Genomic DNA, 23,715 nt, shown 5'->3' with positions numbered 1-23,715 from the left:
ACATTCTATCCATTTTTTGCTTTTGTGCTGGCTATCCCACATGGCTGGTATGAATTTCCCCTCACTTCCACTTCTTCAAATTCCTAAGGTCATTCAGGATTAATTTTAAACTCATCATCTACATAATGCTTTGAATAACCTGCTCAATAACTAGCCAAAACTACCAAAAACGACCAAAACGACAATAGTATATACTTATCCATGAATATAGTTTCCCCCAATAGTACCTTGAGGTTAGAATTTTTGTCTTTTTATGCTCCATAATGTCTAGAACATAGCAGAAATCCTTGATGACCAACTGAAAGCACCCCATCCAATGTTTAACCAAGCTGTGCAACTTTAACCCTGGACTAGAGCAAAGTATATGACAAAGATTTTAATATACTTGTGGGCAAGATGGAAGATGAAAAGAAAGATGGGGTCACGATTAGGTTGATTCAAAACTGGTCAAATGATCATAGGGACCCAAAAGGTAGTCATGGATGGTCTGATGTCAATTTTTAATGAGATCTCCAGTGAAGGTATGCTGTTCAATACACACTAATCAAATTCATAAATGACATAGAACTGAGAGGAATAATAAACATAATGCTTAAGAGTATTTATCTAAAAAATCTCAACTGGCAATGATGGATCAAATCTAACAAAACAAAATTTGAGAAGTAGTACATATTCAAGTCATAAATTACACAGCCTCTAAGTTCTTTTCCAACTTTCTATTAATAATGCCAAATTCTGCAACTTATTGATTATATGGCCTGATTTCTGTTTCTTCATCTGTAAAAATAAAAGTAATACTGACTTTATCTTGTGAATTTGTGAGAACAAAATGAAATAACATAAGCAAAAATAGTTTTTAAAGCATAAAGCATTAAGCAAATATAAGAATTAGTCATTTTAAAAATAAATTTCATATAAAAATTAATTTCAGAGTATTAAATCTATAAATTTATTTAGTCATTTGGGATTTTCTTGGCAAAGATACTAGAGTAGTCTGACATTTCCTTCTCTAAAGAAATCTGTTTCTCTCTCTCTCTTGTAAATAACAATCTAGATCCTTTAAGTAATTTCATGTCCCCAGAAGAGGAACAATGGAAAAAACTCGATTTGGAGCCAGAGGCTCTGGGTTTAAATCTTAGCACTGTATTTACTATCTATGCGCTCTTGGACACCTGCTTAACTTCTTTGAGTCCCAGTATCATCATCTGTAAAAAAAGCAGATTGAATCAGATAAGGGGATACCCTTTAGAATTTTAATCAGTGATCCAACAGAAGACAGAACACAGATGAATACATTAACTCTTTTAAGCCAGCATGTCATTTAGTAAATTATTTTTCTAGTGTACTATTAAGTTCTAGCATGTGAATGTTGAAAACTGAAGAAATATTTTGTTCTCCATACTAATATAAAGCTGCTCTAAGGTAACATATTAATGACTTGCTGAAAACTGCAAATACTATAGTTGGTGGTTTTTTTATATCAACATTTCAAATATTTAATAGCATGTTCAAAGGGAGTTGTCCTCCCCTCCCCCCAATGTAAAGCTATCAAGATTTTTACCTGCATGCCGAAGCCAGACTACTGCTAGGTTATATCTTTCTGAGCAGACTAATGCAGTAAGGAGAGGAAGTGCAGAATTATATTCTCCAACATCAAGAAAAGCTTCAGCAACATCAAGGTACAAGTCTCCCATATCTTCAGGATTCTGTTCCACTAATGTGGTCAGGAGAGACTGTCCACCACAGAAAATAAGGGCTTCAGTTCCACATTCAGAGAATAAACATAAATTTATAGAAATATGTACTTCAGCTTAACTCAAAAATCTGTATGGTCAATAAAGATCAGAGTAGCAATAATCAATCTGAGTTTCCAAATTTAATTGGAGGAAGGTCACAGAATGAGTCTAATCAGTTAGTTCTATGTAAAGAAATGAACCTTATATACCTTATATACCTTATAGAAGATAAAGAATATGTAAGAATTTTGTTTCAACATATGCCCTCAAATGTCTTTTAAAGAGTCTAATCCTTATCAAATTTGTTCTTATTTCTTAAAAAGGAAAAAAGTAAATAATTCAATTTTGAGAACAAATTATAAGGATTTGGATGGAAATCTTAATAAATAGTCCTAATAAACCCCCTGGCACTAAAGAAATGTGAACAATCTAAATCCAAGTAATAATTTCTGACACACAGGTAAACTGATGGTAACTTTGCCAAAAATAAACTACTTCAGGATAACTCTTTTCACTTACATCGAGTGGATCCAGGATATTAAGATGAACTAAGCACACCATCAATTTAACAGTGATATCAATAGGTACTCCTTCAGGAATAGTACAAGTAACTTTTTCTTCAGCTGTGGGGAAAAAAGATGAATTATTTATACAAAATAATTTCCCGTCTCTCTATGCAGCCTTTATATAAAATAAAACAATAGTTTCCAAGCTTTTTTTCATCACACACGTCTATTTCTGAACACAATCCTCTATGTGTGTATATTTTTTTTAAATTATACATACTACTACTCTGAAAGGCAGTGAAGAGTTGAGATTAAGCCAAAATTCTGAACCTAGATGCCCAGAAGGATGGTGGGGTCCTAGATAGTAAAAGGGAAATTTGGAAGACCAGCATTTTGGAAAAAAGATAACTGCTCGTGCCTTGATCCCTCTGCCTCATCCCAAACAAAACTCTTCCTCACCAGTCCCTGCTCCAGAGCATGGAGGTTGCTTTTTAAGGGCCACTTGTCACATTCCCAAGAGAGAAGAAAAGGAGAAAGGGTCATTGAAAATAAGGTCATTCTTCCACTGGCATCCATGTAGTGACTGCAGTGGGTGTCAAGTAGCAATAAGATGCAAAGTCAGAAGTGAGGTGAAGCTGATGCCCCTAAACAGGCAGAGTGAAGGGCCTGGGAAAATGTCAGAAGGTAACAGGAGACAAAGTTGTGTTGGAAATAAGCTCAACTGGCCAATGACTGAAGGGTAGAATACAATTCATCTTTCTTCCCTGTGACTAGCTGATCAAATATTCCTAGGAGTTACATTCTTCACATTGAACACTAGATTAAAGTACAATGTTAATGATATCCAAATACTGGGTTTATCCCTATCATTTTCAGGTAACCACAGCTATATTTCTTACAAATTCTTCTTCTTGATCTTGATTTGAAATAACAATTACTCTTTAGTATCCACACTCTAATATCCTGAATACATTCATATACTTTACCTCTAGATTAAAAAAAAAAAACTTAGACTTTTTAACTCAGAGGTTGGTCCAGCATTTAAAATAAAAAAACCAGTAGCATTTGATAAATATCTTATATTTTATTTTACATTAACTACTGTTAATAAATCTTAGTATTATTAAAAAGTATAATTTTCTTTGTACAGAGAAATATAGGGACAGGAAAACCCCCAAAATACAACTTAGAAACAATGAAATCAAAAGATTAAAAAGTAAATAAAGTAGTAAATTTGTTTCACAATGCTGATGATGCAAACTTGGTCTAAAATGGCACTGAGGCAAAGCTTAAGACCATTTTCAAAACTATGAGACCATAACTAATTATTAGCCATCTTTATCTTTATCATTGAAGATCTTTAATTTTGTCATTAAAAGGAAGTCATCTCACTTATTCACAATTTATCATCATTCAAATATTATATGTAAAGCCATAAAAACAGAGTTGGAAGGAACCTAAGAGGTTATCATTATGATTGTCCTATACTATACAAAGAATCTATTTTCATGCCTCAATTTTCATTTCAGACAAGTTAACTCTACTTTGTTGATATACAGAATCACCCAGATTCATAACTTTATTTTCCCCTCTTCCTTCTCTCTCATTCCTCTTCCATCACCTAAACCAGTGGTGCTCAAAGTGTAGTCCAAAGAATTGTTGGGATCGCTGAAACCCTTTCAGAGGGTCTACAAATTCAAAATTATTTTTTATTTCTAATATAGTAAATAGCTATAACTCTAATCTATGTGAACAAAAACTCTTTGAACAGATCCTCAATGGTTTTTTAACAACATAAAAATACTGAGAATACCGTCAATATAATCTTCCTGATTCCATATTACTTTCTTACTTAAAAACCTCCAACAGCTCCCTATTATCCATAGGATCAAATATAAATTACACTTCAGTATCTAAAACCAACTTAAGTCTACTACTGTTCCTTGAATGCAGTATTCTACCTCTACTTTTACCACTAAGAATCTTTAGCTATTTCAAAACTCAGCTCAAGGGACATACCAAAAACTCTTTCCTTCTGATTGTTAGTCCATTTCTCCCCTCCTCAAATTATATGTTAATCTGTTTACCTGTTGTATTCCCGTTTTTCATTTATTTCTGTATCCCTAGAACCTTGTACAGTGGCCTATGCACAGGAGATGCTAAATAAAAGCTTTTAGACTGAAATAGATGAATATGAGATCTTTTCAAAATTAAGGTTGTCCTTCTCTAGATACTTTCAGGTTGTTCAATGTTCATCCTTAAATGTGTAGTTGAGAACTGAATAGAGTCTGATATATGGTAGGTACAGCAAAATACTGTATGTTTATTATCTCCTTATTCTCAAGACACTTAGACCGTCTTAATTAATAAGTCTGCATTCGCTTTCTTGGCTTCCATATAACCCTGGTGACTCATACTGAGTCTACAATCCACAAACCCCACATTTCTTTTTCATATTAACTGCCTTTTAGTTTATCATTACCCTACCAACCCAAACAAACACTGGTTACAAAATAGCGAAAAAATTTCACTCAATACTTATCTCTCGCCAAATTATGTCTTAATCACCAGATTTGGTGACTATCAGATTTGATAGTCTTCTCAAACTGCATCCATCTCAACTTATCAGTTGCATTTTTCAAGTGTTGATTATCCTCTGCTCATAAATGCTATCTTCTCTCTGTTTTTCTGAAACTGATCTCTTCTAGTTCCCTTCCTATTTGTCTGATTATTTCTTCTCACTTTCCTTTGCTGGCTCAGAAATCAAAACATATCCCCTAAATATGAATGTTCTCCAAGTCTCTACTCTGAGTCACCTTCTCTCTTGTATATATACTCTCACTTGGTAATCTCTTCAGCTCCCAAGGGTTTAATTATAATCTCTTTGCAGAGTACTCACAGATCTACATTATCAATTTTTTTCTCCTTTATACTTCAATCCCACAACTTCCTTATTAAGCTTTTCAAACTGAAAGTCTCGAAGACATCTCAAATTTTAATGTTCAAAACTGAATCCATTACTTCTCACAAACCCACACCTTCCCTCTCCTAAATTTTCCTATTTTTATCAGAGATAACAATCTTTCAGGTTTATAACATTAGTGTTTTTTGAGTTCTTTCTTTCTTCATATATTGAATCAGTTGCCAAATCTTGTCACTTTTTTTTTTTTTGTAACTGGTCCTTTTCCTCTACTCATATAGTCAACATTTTCAGTTTCTCTTCACCACTCATTTTGACTATTACAATGACTTCCTAATTGGATTTTCTGCCCCAACTCTCCCATCCCCCATCCACCCACCCACTCACCCTGACAATCTATTCTCCACAGAACTGCCAGTTTTTTCTTAGGAACAGATCTGATTATATCACTCCTCTACTCAATAAACTCCTCTACTCAATAGTAACTCCTTACTGCCTCAGTGCAACTCAATCATCAATGTTCTACCTTAAGTCTGACTTGCTCCCTCAACTGCTGGTGACTTCTCTCCCTATTATGTACTTCTTTTGTTATTTATTCTTTATATATTTATAAATGCACATATTATATCAAACTCCTAAAGAATAAAGCCTCTTTTTTTTAATATTTGTATTTCAAATGCCTAGATGCTATACGTATAGATGCTGTCTGATACTGATTTTTCCTCCCAAGATCATCTGTTGATCCTCAATGGTTTTTTAAAACACAGCCCATAATTTAAAACTGTCACTTACGTATAAGAACAGCATCATCTGAAAAAGCTTCATTTGTTACAGACTCTTCCTTCTCCTGAATATCCATCAAATCTTTCCCATTTGGAACAATAACAAAAAAAAAAAGGTTAATTATCAATCCCATCTATCTGTTGCATTTTTCATTTATAAATTATGAATAGCTTTCTTTGCTAGTTTTAAATTTTGATTAATAATCTAATCATATGGGTATAAAAAGGTATTACCAATTGATACTTTATTTTTTAAAAATCAAAACTAAAATATTATCTTCCCAGACCAATTCATGGAAATAATATCATCAGTCTTACTGCATTATGAAAAATATTTTCATCTATTTATTCCACAGCTGACATTTACTGATTCAATGTTCTGGATGATAATTAAGGACATTGCCAATCTATGATAAAGTGGGGAAGGAAAGCAAAAAATATGAAAGCCAAAAAAGGTGGGGAGAGGCACATTCAGGGAATGAAAAATATTTAGTGTAGGCAATACTTCAATACCCTTCAAAAAAATCTCACGGATCTACTATCTAAACCAGAAGTATCAAACTTTTTAGCACTGTAAGCTAAATTCAAAACTCCCCAAAGTACAGCCCAATCAAATTAACTGTTAACTGGGAAATGTTTAACAAAATAAATAAAAATATACCAAAACTGAGTTTCCATGTCAGTATACAGTAGGATCAATTTCTATTTGAATTTGATACCACTGCTCTAAACTATCCTTTGTTTACATGTAGGACAAAGATTCTGTTGCTATCATAATACACTGGGTCCTGCACCCAAAAGCTATGAAAATAAGCTCAAGCTCCTAGAGTAAAAGCTCCTCAATTATATTACACTGCAAATTTTATTATACTTAACACAAATCATCTTATTTATCTTTTGTATGTCTCTTTGTAGATAGCATTATATGTTTTTTGCACAATCAGTGCTTAATACATGCTTTCGATTTAAATGATGCTGCTAATACTACCATAGTACAGTTAAAAGAGTTTGGCTTAAAAATAAAGGCTACTAGAGAAGTCTAGAAATCAGAATGAACCTTTCTAACAGACTCTATTATAACATCAGTTGGAAAGTTATTGTTCACTACAGCAATTTATCTTTATTCAACTCAAACTATATTATCTTCCATTTAATTCAATATTTACTTCTATGAACTCTGGTTAATTTTTTAAATCACTTTAATTCTCAAGACTGAATCTATGGTTTATTTATTTTATTCTACTCATTACAGTGGGCATAAGACAAAAACAAAAAAACAAAAAGCTCAGCATCAGTGAGATGCAGGCCACGCTGAATTACACATTCAGTATGTGACTGATCTGACTGATAATAAAAATTGACAAACAAGTAAAGAAGTTGTCTGGGATGCAGTCAACCAAAGGACAGAAGACTAGGGGAGAAACTTTAAATAAAATATCTATGATGAAAAACAATTCTTAGGGTTAAGTTAGTTGGTTCAAAGAACATTAACTTTAAAATTCAAAAACCATTGCAAAAATATAGCAGTTCTATTGCATATACCTCTATTTTCTCCTGGCATGCTTTTTTCAATAACCTTTTTCCATAGTACAATTCCAGAATAATCAGTAATAACCTAAAGAGAGAAGAATTATAACTTAATTCACAAAAAAAAAAAGAATGAATGGAAAGTGATAGCATGAGAGTTACTTGAGAAAAATGTCTTTGCAATTTGAAGAATAATTCAAGTAATATTAATCATACCTTATAAAATGAGGTTTTTAAAGATGTTATTATGATATAATGAAATTTGTACATGAACTAAACACTAATTAAAGAGTTATATAATTCAACACCAAGAAAATTCAAGACTAAAAATTAAACATAGCCCAACTATTAGTTTGAAAACAAGTGTTCTAAGCTAATAAGAACTCTGACAACTACACTAAATACTAGAAACACACTGCAACTTAGATTTTTAAAAGCAGTTTAAATGTATCTTCTCTTTTAAAAGCTTGATTACAAAACGAGAAAGCAATCTTGATAACATACACTGTATGGTGCTGTTTCCCTACATCATTGGGTCATTGCAGAAATCACTTTTACAAAGCATAAAACATTCTATAGATATGAGCTTAGTTATTATACATACATCCTAATGAGGAGTTAATTTGTCAAATTCTATTTTTTGTTTTAATTAAGAAACATCTATTATTTCCTTCAACATAGAGCAGCAATCTTTTCAAAATCTAAACCTGGCATATATAAATTCTCATACCTCTAATGCTTTGTCATGTTGCTTGTTGGAAATGTACAGTTCTGCTGCTATGTTAACATCTTCCATGGAGACAAGATTCTGGTGTTTTGAAAAGGCCTCCTCAATTATATTAATAGCTGAAGTGACATCACTGGCTTCATAATAACTCCTTGGAAGATAAGAATACAAAAACCGACTTAAAATTAGTTAATTTAGGTAATCAAGTTTTACCTATGTTTGACATATTTTTCACTATCCCAAATTTTAGGGAGAAAATCCTTGTATTTAAAAATATAAGACATGTGCTGCAATACTTATCCAAAGATTGAAAAAGATACTATAGAGAAAAAGAGATAGAGATTTGTGTATAACTCCTATATAAATTAAGACTTTAAAAAAATTATCAGGCCAATTCTCTAAATCAAGGATTGATAAACTATTGCCTAAGACAATACTTTGCTGATTTCTACTCTAAATCATAGATCAGATATAGATCAGATATAACGGCTTTTATGTACAATAGAAGAAAAGGAGAATGTGGCCAACCAGATTTCACTCCTCCAGCAAACATGAAATAAAGCAAGCAAAAAAAAATCATACATATAGCCAAAACAGTTCACAAGCTAGGACTCATAATTATGCCACCAGAAGCTGTTTACTAATCAACCAAACACCTAAGAGAACAAGACCATAGTATTAGAGGCAGAAGAGGTCTTGAAGGACATTTAATCTAAAATCCTCATTTTACAGATAGGAAAACTATCCATAATGATGAAAGGATTTCTTTTTGCTTTCTTCTAAGTGACTTTTTATAGCTGTCAAGTATCTGCTTGATGTTTATTTTGTTATATGATACAAGATGTTGTTCTAAGCCTAATTTCTCTTTTCCAATTTTCTGATTTTTGCCGAATTGTTACCCTTATTCATAGCTTTGTTCATACCCAAGTTCACATCCTTGAATTTTCAAATGCTTCTGGTTTGTGTGTTTCTAATCTGTTCCACTGATCAACTTTAAAAAAAATTTTTAACAGTAACAAATTGTTTTTATAATTACTTTTTTGCAGTATAATTATGTGTGTTCCTGCTAGGTTCCCTTATTTCTCACTTTTTTTTTTTCCATTATTTTTCTTGAGATTCTTCACTTTTTGTTCTTCCAAATGAATTTTTTGAATAATTTCATCTAGTTATATAAAATAATCCTTTAGAAGTTTTAACTGATAACCCACTAAACCTGTAGATCTATTTAGGCAGTATTGTCATTTGTATTTTAATAATATCACTCTAATATGAGCAATTAGTTACTCTTCAATTAATTCAGTCATTCTTATACTTTACTTCTATAAAGAATATCTTCAGGTTGCATTCATAAAATTATTGCATCTTGGCAAATTGATTCCCAGAAAGCTTATATACTCTGCAGCAATTTAAAATGAAATATCTTTTTTCTTTACATTGGGTTTTGTTGGTAACATGCATACAAATAATGATGAATGTTTTATGAATGTTTTATATCCTGCTACTTTTATGAAGTTATTATTTCTATTAATTTTAAGTTGAGTCTCAAGAATTCTCCAAGTAAGCTATCATGGTAATTTTCCTCTTCTTATTCTTATTTCCTTACTTTTTCCTCTTCCTAATACAGTTAATATTTCTAGAACTAGATCAATTAAGACAAAGTAAAGATACTCTGGCTTCACTCTCACTGAAAGTCCAACTCTGTAACTCCAAATTAGCTACACAACACTCCATCTCTGACCTGTTTCTTTGTACTGACAAACTCTCAAGCCTAGAATACATATATCCCTGATCTCTACCAAAGCTTATTTCTTCAAAATACAGCTCAAGCATCAACTTTAACATAAAGCTTCTCCAGATCTTCCATTTTGTAGTGTTTTCTGTTGTCTAACTTTTTTTCAACATTTTCCCATAAGTGTTCAATAAAGATAGAAGTTTAAAGTTTTCTTTCTCAGATAGAAGGAATTTGGTAAGATCCTAGGTTTGCCTCTTTTTTAAAAACAACTTATGTAAAATAACAGTTAATTTTAGTTTAGTTTGCTGAGTTCTTTCATATTTTTAATACTGGTAATTTGTTTTTTCTCTTTAAAAAATCGATCAGCAAATGGTCTATTTTGGATTCACAATTTTTTTCCCTATTCTTAGGCTTTATGTTTTCAATTTTATTTATCAATTTTCAAAATTCTGAAGGTTAAAATTTTTTTATTTGTTGTTTTTTAATTGTATACTCAATAATCTGCTTCTCTTTTGTAGATAAAAGTATTAGAGACATAAATTTTCCCCTAAAGACTATTCAATTGCATCTCATTGTTGTCATTTCCTTTAATGAAATTATCTATTATTTTTATGATGTTCTGACTCATCTATTGCTTAGGATTAAATTATTTAATCTCTATTTTTTAACTATTTCAAATGTCCTTTATTGACTATAATTTTTGTTACATGGTCAATTTTTATAGTAGTTATTATGTGGTCAATTTTTGTAAAGGGGTCCAAAATGGAAAATATCTAACTTCCTTTCTATTCCCACTGTGTAAATGCCAGAGACCATGTATATGTAATTTTTCTAAACTTCTATTTCAATCCCAACTTCTGTACTGTTGATTTCTTTTATAAGATTTATTTAGTCTTGAGTGGGATAGATGAAATTCTATAATTATTATAGTTCTGCTGTTTACTATTCCTTATAATTTGATTAACCTTTAAGTTCTTAGATGTGATCCTATTTGATTCATCTATGTTAAGCACTGATAATGATACTTTTAAGTATAATGTAATTTCCCTACTTCTCTCTTTTTAACATTGATCAGTCTGAATTGATGGCAACAATTTTTATTAATTAAAGCATAATAAATTCTGCTCTAACCACATATTTTAACTCTATGAAATCATAGTGTTATTGTATTCATATAGTTCCAGTATGTACTTTGGTAGGCATACCAAGTATTTTATATGTTCTGTACTTATTTTAAATTGAATTTCTCTATCTTTTCTTCCTAGGTTATATTGGTAGCATAGGAAAATACAGATGATTTTTATGGATTTATCTTATATACCACAATATTGCTTGAAGATATTAATTTTTAGTTGACTCTTTAGGGTTTTCTAAGTATACCATTATATCTACAAAAAGTGATAATTTGGTTTCTTCTTTGTCTGTTGTTATTCCCTCTATTTTTATCTTTTTGTTACAGTTAGCACTTTTTACTACTATGCTAAATAGTACTAACAGCTTCAGTGCGGGGCTGTCTTGTTCTGTTAGTCCTGTCTTTTGCAATGGCTTTCTTCAAAGTATTTAAGCCTCTTGTGGCTTTCTGGTGCTGGAGCTGTCCCCACCACTGTCCTGTGCTTTCTCCAACTGTGGCCCAAGCTAAGGGTTCCTGAGCATTATGCTGGTTCTCATGACCTATTATTTCACTGGTTCTTCTCCTTTTTCCTAACTCCTAATTGTGAGCAACCTGTATCTGGGCCTCATCTTTCTTTATCTCTTCCTTAGATGAGCTCGCTTATTTCTAAAACTTCCTTTATCATATCTATGTAAATGACTTTGAAATTTCTATCACTAAACCCAATCGCTTTCCCTGAGTCCAGTTCTACTTTTCCTATCACATTATCCTATTATCAAAATAATTCCAATTGATTACTGAGAAATACAGAAAAGTTAGGTTTCCACAGAATGTTGTAAGCTTCAAGGTAATGTAAGTTATTAAGTATCATTGACCAATGTGCTTTCAGAAGAAGAAACTAACTTGGCCAGAAAATTCTATGCTAGAAAACTGGCTTAAACTGCCTAGAGAAAAGGGTGTTTTTAGGGCATATCAGGAATGGTTTATTTAGCTAATTAAAGGTTAAGTGGGAGAGGATGGGGAGGGGGTTAACCTAAAAAAGTGTAACGACCACGCTAGCACCCAGGACACCCCAGAATCAGCCGGAATCAGGATAAGCAAAAGTCCTCAATCTTTATTCTTGGTCCCCAGATGCAGGATTGAACAGGATGGAAGCAGAATCTCAGAGTTTGCCTTCCCTCTTATCTACCTCCAAGAGTATGTCCCTGGTTAGCTTTACTTTACCCCCTAGTCCCTCCTACAATCCTCTATACACCAATCATTGAGCCAGTACAGATAGTGGAAAGGACCATTTTCCAAGCATATGCCCACTGAGTATTGTCCAATCAGTAGTTAGCTCAAGCACTCAGCAGCCCCGACCTCAGTGCATCAACCCAATAGTTTCAGCCCTCTACAGAAAAGCTTGCTCTTGCTTCTGTTATCAGTGCCTTCTCTGAGAGGTGTGCCTGCTTCTCCTGAAAATTGAAGGCTTCATCCTTTAATCTCTCTCACTCTTTCAATAAAACAACAGACTTTGAAACTGAGTCTAGAATCTTGTTTCTCACAACACTATACCTCAAATGCACATATCTACAACTGAATTTATCATTTTCCCCTACAAAAACCTCCTCCTCTTCCAATCTGCTATTTCTGTTGACCAGACTATCTAGCAAATATATGAACTCGAGGAGCTAATGGCATTTAAGGCCTTTAAAATCTGGCTTCAACCTACATTTCTAGCTTTATTTCATTGCTTCCCTCATACCATTATTCATCCTATATTCTAATAAAAGTGAATAATCACTCTTTATTTTCTCCTGGCCTTCCCTACTTCTGTTTAGGGCAAACCTTTTCCCCCCTCATTCCTAGAAATGTTCACACTTCCAACTGTTCAAATCCTTCTCTTCCTTCAAGGGCCAGCCAGGTTAGGAACCACCTTTATCATGAAGCATTCTCTAACATCCCAATCCATAAGTAATCTTTTTCTTCAAATTTGTGCCACTCTATTCAACTTAATATAGCTACTCTTCCTTATATTACTATTACTTATGTACATGTTCTTATTTAAATCCCTCAGAGCTAACACTGTATTAAGTAAAACCTTAGTAAATGTATATATTGCAATTTAAATCAATTTATAATTATAAAGAAAAATAATGGAAAACAATATTGTTACAAATGTCCACTATCGCATTTTAATTAAAGATACCGATTGAATTTGTGTGCTAGGCTGAAAATCTAACCACTTTTATAATAGCTTCTAACAGAACATTCTTTGAAGGCAAAGGCAATGTCACTTTTGTCTATGTATTCCAAGTGCTGGTAACAACACCTGATATTAAGTAGGTACTTAATAAATGATTTTTTTTTAATCTTCTGAATTTCAAGCAACCAACTTATCTTTGACAATTTAACTCACTTGTAAATTGGCAACTTCTATTTCATTCATGGACCCACTGAAGTATTACTACCTGAACCTGAAGAGAAAAATGCATTCTATTTCAAATACACATGCCTTGCTTTTTCTATAAGTACTGAATTTACTATTTCAAGTATTTAAAAAAGCAAGACATTATTTTTAAGTTTCCATACAAACTTACTTTGCCATATCTCTGGCCAACTGCATGAAGCGCTCTCCATCAAATGGGGATAAAAGGTTCAAAATGCGTCTATAACCATCCATTGCCATTTTATGTTCTCCCATCTGTTCATAAAGGCTTGATCTTTCCCAAAGATAACGAACATTTGTAGGATCATACTTAAGAGCTAAAAGTAGAAACAAAATATATTCTGCTTTAACACACAGCAAAATTAGGGTACAAAGTGCTAACCACCCTATTTATGTGATATTTAAAAACTAAGGTAATCCATGGCATCATAGATATGGTGCTAGAAGTTATTTAATTCAAAATCCCTCATTTTAAAAATGAGGCAACCAAGACACATAGAAGTAATTAACCCAAAGTCAAACAAGTACTATATGGCAAAGTTAAGATTTGAACCGTAGCTTCTGACTTCAAATCCAACACTTTTTTCACTATGTTCTCAGAGATGTTTTCCTGTTCACCTCGGAGCAAAGACATCATCCTCAAGGTCAGACCTTTACAGGGTGGCTCCAGCCTCACAACTAGGCAACATAAAATGCTTTGAAACGTCTCTTGAGGCCAGGATTTGGGCCAGCACAGGAAATAATATGCTAACTCCAGTCTCATACAAAAAATTGATTCTTTGACTTTGGGCAAATTTCACAATGAAATCAAGGTGAAAGTAATAAATAAAATGCCACATTTTAAAGTTCCTTCCTGTTAACATATCCTGGTCCTACTTTGTGCCCTAACTGGGTGATCCAAATTTAAAACTTTACAATCTGGCCTCATGTCTGCAGCTTCTGTAACCAATCTAAGGTAAAACTTCCTAACATTTGAAGCTAAAGTGTCTTTATATAGGATCAAGCAGAGGCTAGATGATCACTTGCTGGGAATGTAAAGCAGATCCCTATTTAGGTCTACTCTACATAAGATAACTTCTGAGGTACCTTCCAACTCTCAGAGACTAACATTTATTTTATCAGTACCTTCACAGAAAAAACATTAAAGCTTTAAAAAAAACAAAACAAAACAAAAAAAAAACATCAATTCTTCAATTTCCACACTGGAGCAAATTTTGACTCCAGAGTTGCCTGCTTAAGTGACCCATGTAGTCAGAAAGAAGTTTTGGATCATATTCAATTCAAAGATATATATCCTATTTTATAAGTCAACCCTAAGGTAAAGTTAGCCAAGAAGAAACGGTTCTAAGCAAATGTATCCTCCAGCTTAAAGGATTCCATCCTAGTACTATTTGTCTCACTACTGACAAATGTAGGAGAATTTAAATGACAAATTTCCAATCTTAGTAGGAAATTTAATTACAAATCAAGTTTGTTTTTAAAAACTTTACAATACAGACTAGCAATTAAAATAATTCTAGATTTTTGTCATCCAACATTTTATCTATCAATTAAAGTGGATATAAAAACATATTAAAATACATTACCTTTTGTATAGCAAAAAATAGCTTGCTTAATATTGTCTTGTTCTAGTGACATTTCTGCCAGTCTAACCCATTCTTCTGTGTCACTAGGATTTAAATGTGCAGAAATTAACTCAAACTGCAATGATTTTTCCATATCACCTTGGTCCTCATATATCATTGCAAGTGTTGAAAATGGTTCATAAGCAAGAGGAGCTATAAAAGACAAATTTTTAAAAAATATTTACAAAAGGCTAAAAAGGAGAAAAAGTGGTTGAGTTAGCTATGATCAGAATCCACAAACTACTACAAAATTCATATATGCCAATATTTTTCATGTTCATTTCATTTCAATCACTCTAAGAAAATCTCACAAATTGAAAATGGAACTCAGGATTTCTTTAGGTTTATATAAAACATGCATGTAGTGCTTTTAAAGTCTTATAAAGCCTTTTATCCAATTTATCTCATATAAACATCACAATACCCCAGAAGACAATAATGCAAGTGAATTATCCCCATTTTAAAGGTAAGAAAACATGCTTAGACACTCTGATTTGCCCAAAATTATACAGATAATAAGGAATAGGGGCAAACTGCAGAGCTAGTCATCCTGACTCCAGGTCCCAAGCATTCTATTCAGAAAAAAAGGGGGATAAGGGGAAAATGTCAAAAAGTATGCTTTTGTAAAAGATCTGCTAGATGGAAATTTTACAACTGCTTCCCTATCCTGCCATTAAGGATGTAGGCCAATGTGTTTTAGTCATTGGTATTACGTGCAGGACAATCTTGGAGTTACATCTCCTAACCAAGAAGAACCTAGACACTTATACCCAAAGAAATCAGCCAAGAGGATGCCCACAGTCTCAATTTTTGATGCAATAATTCCAAAATTCAAGTACAAAAACATTTAGAAATTAATGCTCCAAAATTATATTAAAAAGAACGGATGGAACAAAATAAAGGGCCAGACAAGGATGGTAAATAATATGAACTATGATAAATTATCTTGAAGAAAAAGAAACTTAAAATATTATCAGTTCTTTACAGCATATAATATTATGTCTGAAAGGCTCTTAAAATTGAGGTTGTTGATAGTATAACTTTAGATAAAGATTAATTACCTTCTATAGTGAATAATAGTTTGACAAAACAGAGAGCAAAATAAAAGAAAAAATATCAGTTTGAAAGCTGCTCTCAGTAACAAGATTTGCAGCTTACTGTTATAAAGATGACAGATTTAGAATTGTCTTTTATCAAAAAGACACCCAGGTAAAAAAAAATTCATCATTTGACATTATGTGATCTGGAAATGGAAAAAATGTAACTTCTTCAATTCTGTTTCAACACAATATCCTTGAAATATTTAGGAAAGGCTATTTAGAATGATGGAAAATGGAATAGAAAGACTTCAAAACACCAGTGAGAAAAACAGTAGTACACTTTAATGGTAACAAGAATAGAATATATACTGTCTATTGCTTTAATTTAGTTCAATTAAATAATATGATCCTGAGTTCTTGATTAATGCTTATATTTAAGTAAAAATGGGAAGATAAATGTCATCATAAATAATTATAGCTATCAAACAATTGATATTTTCCAATTAGCAAGGTAGTATGAATCTCTATTTCACTATTGGGTTATGCTAAAAGGCTTGCAGGGACAAAATTTTAAATTCCTACAGCAATGTATAACAACCCCACATAAAATACCTTGTCTTATAATTTCCATGCACATTAATATGGCCTCTTCACGTTCACCTCGAGCAAATCGGATGTTTGCTTCCCCCATGAGTCCTCTCAGAGCTCTAGGAAGTTTACTACGAGGTCTTTTCTCCTACAGAGGAAAAATGGCATTTACATTTGAAGAAAGGTCTAAAACTTGATTCAAAACACTTTAATAAAACTAAGAAATAATAAAATCAAAATCTTATATTTAAAAAGGCAAATTTTCAAGCTTCAGAATTCAACAATTCAAACTAAGTGGTTGCAATTTTAACTGACTCACGTAAGAACTCTTATCAGAAAAACAACTGAAAACTCAATTACAGAAAAAGACAAAAATTATTTTCTTAACACTTTCTAAAGACTGGGATTTTAAAAGTTTAAAAAGGTAACAGAAACAAATTTTATGAATACAAAATAACTTTATAAAATAATTCTGTGGATTGGTTTGGGGCAAGGTGTTGGCTGTGTATGTGGGAGGGAAGCAGTGTATATGTAAATATGTGCACAATCACTTTTTTTTTTTTTTTGCTTTTTGCTGAGGCAATTAGGGTTAAGTGACTTGCCCAGGGTCACACAGCTAGTGAGTGTTAAGTGTCTGAGGCCAGATTTGAACTCAGGTGTTGACTTCAGGGCTGGTGCTCTATCCTGCACCACTAGCTGCCCCCCACATATACTTTTTTAAAGCAAACCTTGATATACTCAGATACTACTAAGTAGGATGCTTTTACAAGTAGGCTTATTATCAGATTTATTATTTGTTTGGCATGAAATTTAAAATAAATCAGAAAACTGTAATGACACAATTTAATAAAACTCAAAACTATAAATTTTCTTATAACCCCGAATTTTTTTTCAGAATTACAACTCTAAATATTTGCTTTCAATCCTCTGACAATATGAAATTAGCCACCAGATGCAGACATAAGCCTACCTTTTTTCCTTGATTTCCACCAGAAACTCTGAATCTTTTATGTATAATCATGTCCCTATTAGCTACTATTAGTCTATTGTTGAAATTATTTGCTCAATCAACATGCCAAAAATCTCATATTCAAAGCTTTGACTCCTCTATATCCAATCTAAACCTATTGCTCCTACAAATATCCAAGATCTATTGATTCTGATTTTTCATTACCTTTCCCAAACATCCCCTTATTTCCATTCCCACTCCTACCATACTAGTTCAGGCCTTTAATACTTTCCTTACTGGACTCCAAGTTATTTCATGGCCATGATGATCTTTTGCTTTTCTTTTGCCATCTTGTCATGTTAGGTATATGAATGCTTGCTGAGTAGTTTTTTAACTGAAATTTTTGTTGAATATGGACCCTATCATGGCAAGTCCAGTGCATTTTCAAGGACTGAAAAAATACGTACTAATTACTGAATCACAACTTTTTCTTCAAAATAAAAACATATAACTACTTGCTTTCATCATTTTTTTGGTCTCTCGATTAAGGACCATCTCCAACACAAATACATCTCCTGCTGTGGGTTGTTCAGGTGTTTCTTCATCTTCTTCCTCTTCTTCCTCCTCTTCTTCTTCATCTTCATTTTCTCCAAGCATGGAAGCAAAGACCCTATGGACTGATTTGCTGACTCCATCGGATGTTTCTCCTGGTAAAGAGAAATCAAAACCAAATACAACCATTTTGATTGTCAAAAAAAAGGCTGTCACTTCTAAGTGGCTGTCTTTACAACCTTTTAAAGTAATAATAAGACTATTTATTCAGAGGTTAGACTTATAACAATCGTAATTATTCAGAACACAGCCACAAACTTGTAATTAAATTGGGGAAGGTGAGGAGAGGTCTGTTATTAGCCAAAACAATAGCTTTAAAGCTATCCCTTGCTCAATAAGAAAAGTAGTGTCCACTTGGGCACATAGCTAGACAACTGTGCATAATTCAGGCAGCCAACTAGAAATAGCTAGAGTTTAATGACAACTAAGAGAAAAACTACAGAAAACAAATATAAAGGTATAAAAAGCAGATCAGGGAAATAATTTAGTGTGGGGGAGAAATAGCAAATAAACCCACAGTTCAAGAACCCCTCAAGACATCCCAGTATTACTGCACAGAACAGCAACTGATGTTTTGAAAAGTGACTTGAACCATCAAGAAATAGTTATGATAACAACTGATGAAATTAAAAGTATATATATTTTAAAAACTTACACCTAAAATAAGTTTTTGTACTTAAAGCAATCAGTTATTTAGACAATTCAATTATGTAGAACACATCTTAAAAGATGCTTGATAACAATCAAATATGATAGTGTGTAAGTAAAATGAATATAAAATACAGATAAGAGTATGTTTTCATTAAAATTGAAGGATTTTAATTTTTCAAATAAATACTCAAAATTGCTCCAAAGTTCAAGAATCACTGATTGAAGTATTTAAATGATTACATTTTCAACTGAGAGGATGAGAGGCTTTATTCATAGAGAGGTATGTGATTCCCAGGCAAGTCATTTAACTTCTCAGAGTCCCAGGCAACTTAGCTGTACAGACTAAACAAACCGAGGTAATAAGATCTACTTGCCCTTAATCTCCTATACTGAAGAAATCACAATTCTATTTTTTAAAAATCATTTGAACCATAAAGTTTTCAACCAAAGTAAAATGAATTTGGCTATTTTAATGGGAGGGTGGGGGGGAGGGGAGGAAGGGGAAGGAAGAAGAGGATAGAGATGTATATAGGGGGAACCAAATCTGTGATTTCATTAGTTAAAAAAAAACAAAAAACAACAAAACCTAGTGAGGAAACTCCTTTGGTTGCCAATCGAATGCAGATTTGTGCCTATTTTACCACTTTGTCTTTAAGAGTTGTCTAGGGCATAAAGAAGTTAAACAATTTTCCCAAGAGTACAATGTATGTGTCAAAGATGGAACTTGAACCCATGTCTTGAATTTTAGGCCATTTCTCTATCACTTCCACATCTTCTCTGTTTTATAAAATAATTTATTAAATGTAAATGATAATGCTAATTATAATAAAGTATCTTATATGAATTTCTAAATCACTAGAGTAATTTTGCCATTTTAAATGAAGATACAGGTTGATGACCAAGTCAAGCATCAAAATATATTCCAAAAGAAGCATCTAACCCAAGTGAGTTATATATGAGTTGATTCATAAATCATTAAAAAAAAAAAAACAACTTTTTCTTAAGATTCATGCACATACCTCCAAGAATAGCAAGATTCTAACAGGACAGAACTGAATTTTTTTTTTTAATTCAAATATTAGATTTGGTGTCTTGTTAGTTAACAAGATTATGATAAATCAAGGCTCATCAATTTTCAAAAAAATTTCATAAATTAATAGAATAAGAAATTAAACTGAAAAGGTGCTGGATAAACTTCCCCAGGTTAAATTATTGATCTAAATGTAGATCAGAAAATGAGAAAAGTTGGGTTGTGGGGTGGGTTAGAGAAACAACCTGGAACATTTTAAAATTAGAAGTCAATTATTCTCTGGAGGAAGGAGTTGGCTATGAGGCAGAGCTAATTATATACAATTTTGGATAAAAGGTTTTAGTTAAACATGGCTCAGATGCCATTCTTAAAAATTTTATTCATTCATTCAGTTGAGTCCAACTCTTCATATTGACTATGGAGTTTTAATGGCAAAAACAGTGAAGTGATTTGCCATTTCCTTCCTCAGTGGATTAAAGCAAACAAGTTAAGTGAGTTACCCAGGGTCACACAGCTAGTAAATGTCTGAAGCTAGATTTGAACTCAAGATATTTGGGACTGTCAGACCAGTGCGTATCCACTAAGCAATCTAGCTGTCTCCTACTCCTACTTTCTTTTGTGTGCTAGAAAAATAATGGTTACTATAATCCTAAGGAATAAAAATTCCAAATATAAGAAAAATCAAACATCCCTAAAGATGGCCACAAAGCAGGTAAAACACACCATACACTAAAGTCACAAAAATAAATACAATCAACAAATATACAGGACATTTACTGTCAAATGTTACATTAATCACAAACTAACAAATACTTTTATAACTCTTACAACATACTGTAGGTAATAAATCTTTTCAACATACCTTCATTGATATCCTGGCTCTGAGATTTGACAGAGTCGATTCCAGAAGAAGATGGAACTTCTGAGTCATTTAGATTTTCCTCAGCTAAAACTTTTCCTTTTTCTTGACCAGCCTAAAGGATTTAAAATTTATTATTACAGAGAACACATGCTTAAAAAAAACAATTAGGAATTAGAAATTTTACATATTATATTCTGTTCTTAAACATATATGTGGTATGTGATGGAGACATTAACTTCGAAATAAAATTTTTACACTATCTATCCTTTTGATTATAATATAAGGGTACAGTGGACAGAAAACTGCCATTAAAACTTAAGCCTTACTACAACTTTGTCAATTTGAACAAGTCTCTAAACCTCTGTGAGTTCTTTATCTATAAGATAGCATATAATGTATGCACTACTTAACTCAAAGGGTGGCTGAGAGGACCAAACGAGATATGTATTTAGTGCTACTAAATTAAGTATAAGCTATTATGACTTATGTCCATATCGTGACATGCCATGGGATAGCTGGTAAAATGAATTAGACATTTTGAATTGGGCCTATAACTAAATAAAAAGAACTGAAGGAATATATTAAATTTGGAAAACGATATCACACTTTCAATCACAGACTACTTTCTAATACAAAGATCCATCTTCTCAAAACAAAAATTTTCCCTCAGATTGTTGTTAAATTTTGTAACACTATAATCTCTGAGAAATCAAACTAACAGGTGGTTCAGTGGGGGGAGAGGTGGTAAATACAGGTAAATTCTCTAAGTGATGACATACTCGAGTAGAAGAGACATCACTGAAAAAATGTTACGTCAAATAAAAAGAGAAATCATTCACGTGGAAATTCACAAGGGATAAAAGGTGAGCAGCCTAAAAATCCAGGTGGTGAATCCTTCATGGAGCAATTTAGAAAAAACATGGACAAGAATTTAATAGGATGCCGTATGAATGAGTTGTAATCTGTACCAACGGAAAAAATCTCCATATTAATAAATCAAATCATACTATTCATTAGATATAAGCAACCACAAACAGATCCTCCTAAACTTTTCTTAGTTTAGATGTGGAGGCAATTCCATTAAATTAAAAAGGTAGATGACAGTACGAGTTTCTTGGATAAGAAGGGGAAAATGGAAAATGGAAGTCTCAGATCTATACCAAGTGAATAAAAGAATAGTAAGAATGTTTCTTCCATTAAATACCTGTGAATTCTCTATAGAAGGTTATAGTCTAAGAGAACTTCAGAGCTGGAAGGACCTTAGAGATCATCTGGTCCAACCCCCCTACTGTACCAATGAGGAAACAGATTTAGAACAAGTAACAGGGCCAGAGTTCGTGGTAGGAGAACTATGACCCACGTCTCAAACCCTGGGCCAGTGCTCTTTCCACAACACTCATCTGCTGATATTACTGCCACTGAAAGATAAGTCCTTTAACAAGGATGGACACAAGCGGAGGAGGCGATTTCTGCGCCTCCCCAGAAGAGAAAAGACAGGAAGGAATGCCAGTATACTTACACTCCCAAGTCGCTAGCGCTGGAAGATTTTCCAATCCAACGCTTCGTTTATATATAACATAAACGGAGACCCGGGTGGATGAAATGAGTTGCTGAGTTTACTAAGTCGAGATCCAGCGCACTGGATCTGAAAGCCAAGGTCCCGCGTTTCAATCGCTCCACTACTTACAACTGAGCAGCCCCTCCATCTCTCCGAGACTCGGGTTTCTCTGCTGTAAAACTGGGGCTCGGGGGGAGGAGAGGTAGGCTCTGGATGATCGGTCTCTAAAGCACCTTCCAAATGGCAGAGCCTCCCGCTTCCTTCCTCCCAGTCCCGGCATCTTTCTCCGGAGCCCTCGGAGGAGCGAGACCAAAGCCACGAGAGGGTTCAGAGAGAGAGAGAGAGACAGAAGGAGGGAAGGGGGCTACGCTCGGTCGTGCCCGAGCGAGGGCAGGTTTCGGAGCTCCCGGGGCTCCGCGCTGGGGCCGCTCGGCCTCAGGAAGCCTAGGGGTATCCGACACAAAGGCTTTGACTCACTTTTTTCTCGCGAGTTTTCCTCTCTTCCCTTCGCCTCTCGAATTCCTCAAAGGAGATCTTCCCTTCCAGATAATCGATCAGCTCGGGGCTGAACCCCGACATATCGCCACTGCTGTCGCTCCTTTGACAGGTAGGATAGAAGTAAGTAAAAAAGGATAGGGTTAGCAAGCTCTCCTCACTGCCCCTCCCACTTCCGGAAGAGACCGGACACAGTGTCTCCAGCAAAAAGAGCCGGGCAGCCACGGGACCTAGCGAGCAAGAGTGCCTAAGAGTCTCTGCTCCAAGAAGGCGTGCACATTCTAGGCTGGGGGATGGGCCTGGGGACTAGGTTCGAAGAGGGAAGCATTTCGAACTGATGCACAACGGAGTGAGCAGAACCAGAGAAGTGTAGGCAGTAACAGACTCGCCCATACTGATCAAAACAGTGATCCGAGATAATTCCAAGTGACCCAAAGAGGAAAAAAGTGACCCACTGCTGGAGAAAGAACTGATGAGTTCTGAATGCAGACCAAAACATGCTTTTTTTTTCATTTTCTTTGTTTCTCACTTTTTTAGTGTTTGTTTAGCTAATATGGAAATGTTTACATAACTATACACGTATAATCGATATATATGCTTTAAAATTTAAAATTTAGAAAGCAACATACTACATCTAATTAGAGGATACAAACCCTAGAATAAGCTATCAGAACTTTGGTTTAATAACCTATATTTATTTTTTAACTTAAAATCAAATTAAATACAGATGAAAATTTCCACTTAGTAATGTTTTAATATTAGCACACAAATTTCTAAGATCTTGGGCTTAAAGTAAACTCACAATGCTAGCATATACCCTTGTAATAGTGATTGTC

The 23,715-nt window shown here is 33.5% G+C and overlaps 1 protein-coding gene across 1 annotated transcript in view; it reads right to left on the bottom strand.

Annotated features, from left to right (window-relative positions):
* The window catches only part of GTF3C3 (general transcription factor IIIC subunit 3), a 36,832-nt gene extending 13,777 nt beyond the window's left edge, over window positions 1-23,055 (bottom strand). Inside the window, exons 1-11 of the mRNA XM_051985968.1 lie at window positions 22,862-23,055; window positions 20,827-20,938; window positions 18,191-18,378; window positions 16,747-16,870; window positions 15,056-15,247; window positions 13,621-13,786; window positions 8,202-8,349; window positions 7,487-7,559; window positions 5,955-6,026; window positions 2,256-2,359; window positions 1,562-1,733 (exon numbers count right to left, since the gene is read on the bottom strand). Of these exons, the coding sequence (XP_051841928.1) occupies window positions 1,562-1,733; window positions 2,256-2,359; window positions 5,955-6,026; window positions 7,487-7,559; window positions 8,202-8,349; window positions 13,621-13,786; window positions 15,056-15,247; window positions 16,747-16,870; window positions 18,191-18,378; window positions 20,827-20,938; window positions 22,862-22,963 (1,453 nt within the window). The 5' untranslated portion in view covers window positions 22,964-23,055. The remainder of the gene's footprint in view (window positions 1-1,561; window positions 1,734-2,255; window positions 2,360-5,954; window positions 6,027-7,486; window positions 7,560-8,201; window positions 8,350-13,620; window positions 13,787-15,055; window positions 15,248-16,746; window positions 16,871-18,190; window positions 18,379-20,826; window positions 20,939-22,861) is intronic.
* Between the last annotated feature and the right edge of the window lie 660 nt (window positions 23,056-23,715).

Source organism: Antechinus flavipes, chromosome 3, assembly GCF_016432865.1.
Source record: "Antechinus flavipes isolate AdamAnt ecotype Samford, QLD, Australia chromosome 3, AdamAnt_v2, whole genome shotgun sequence".
NCBI lineage: Eukaryota > Metazoa > Chordata > Mammalia > Dasyuromorphia > Dasyuridae > Antechinus > Antechinus flavipes.
The sequence above is the reverse complement of the archived record's forward strand: the minus strand, read 5'-3'. Positions and strand labels throughout refer to the sequence as shown.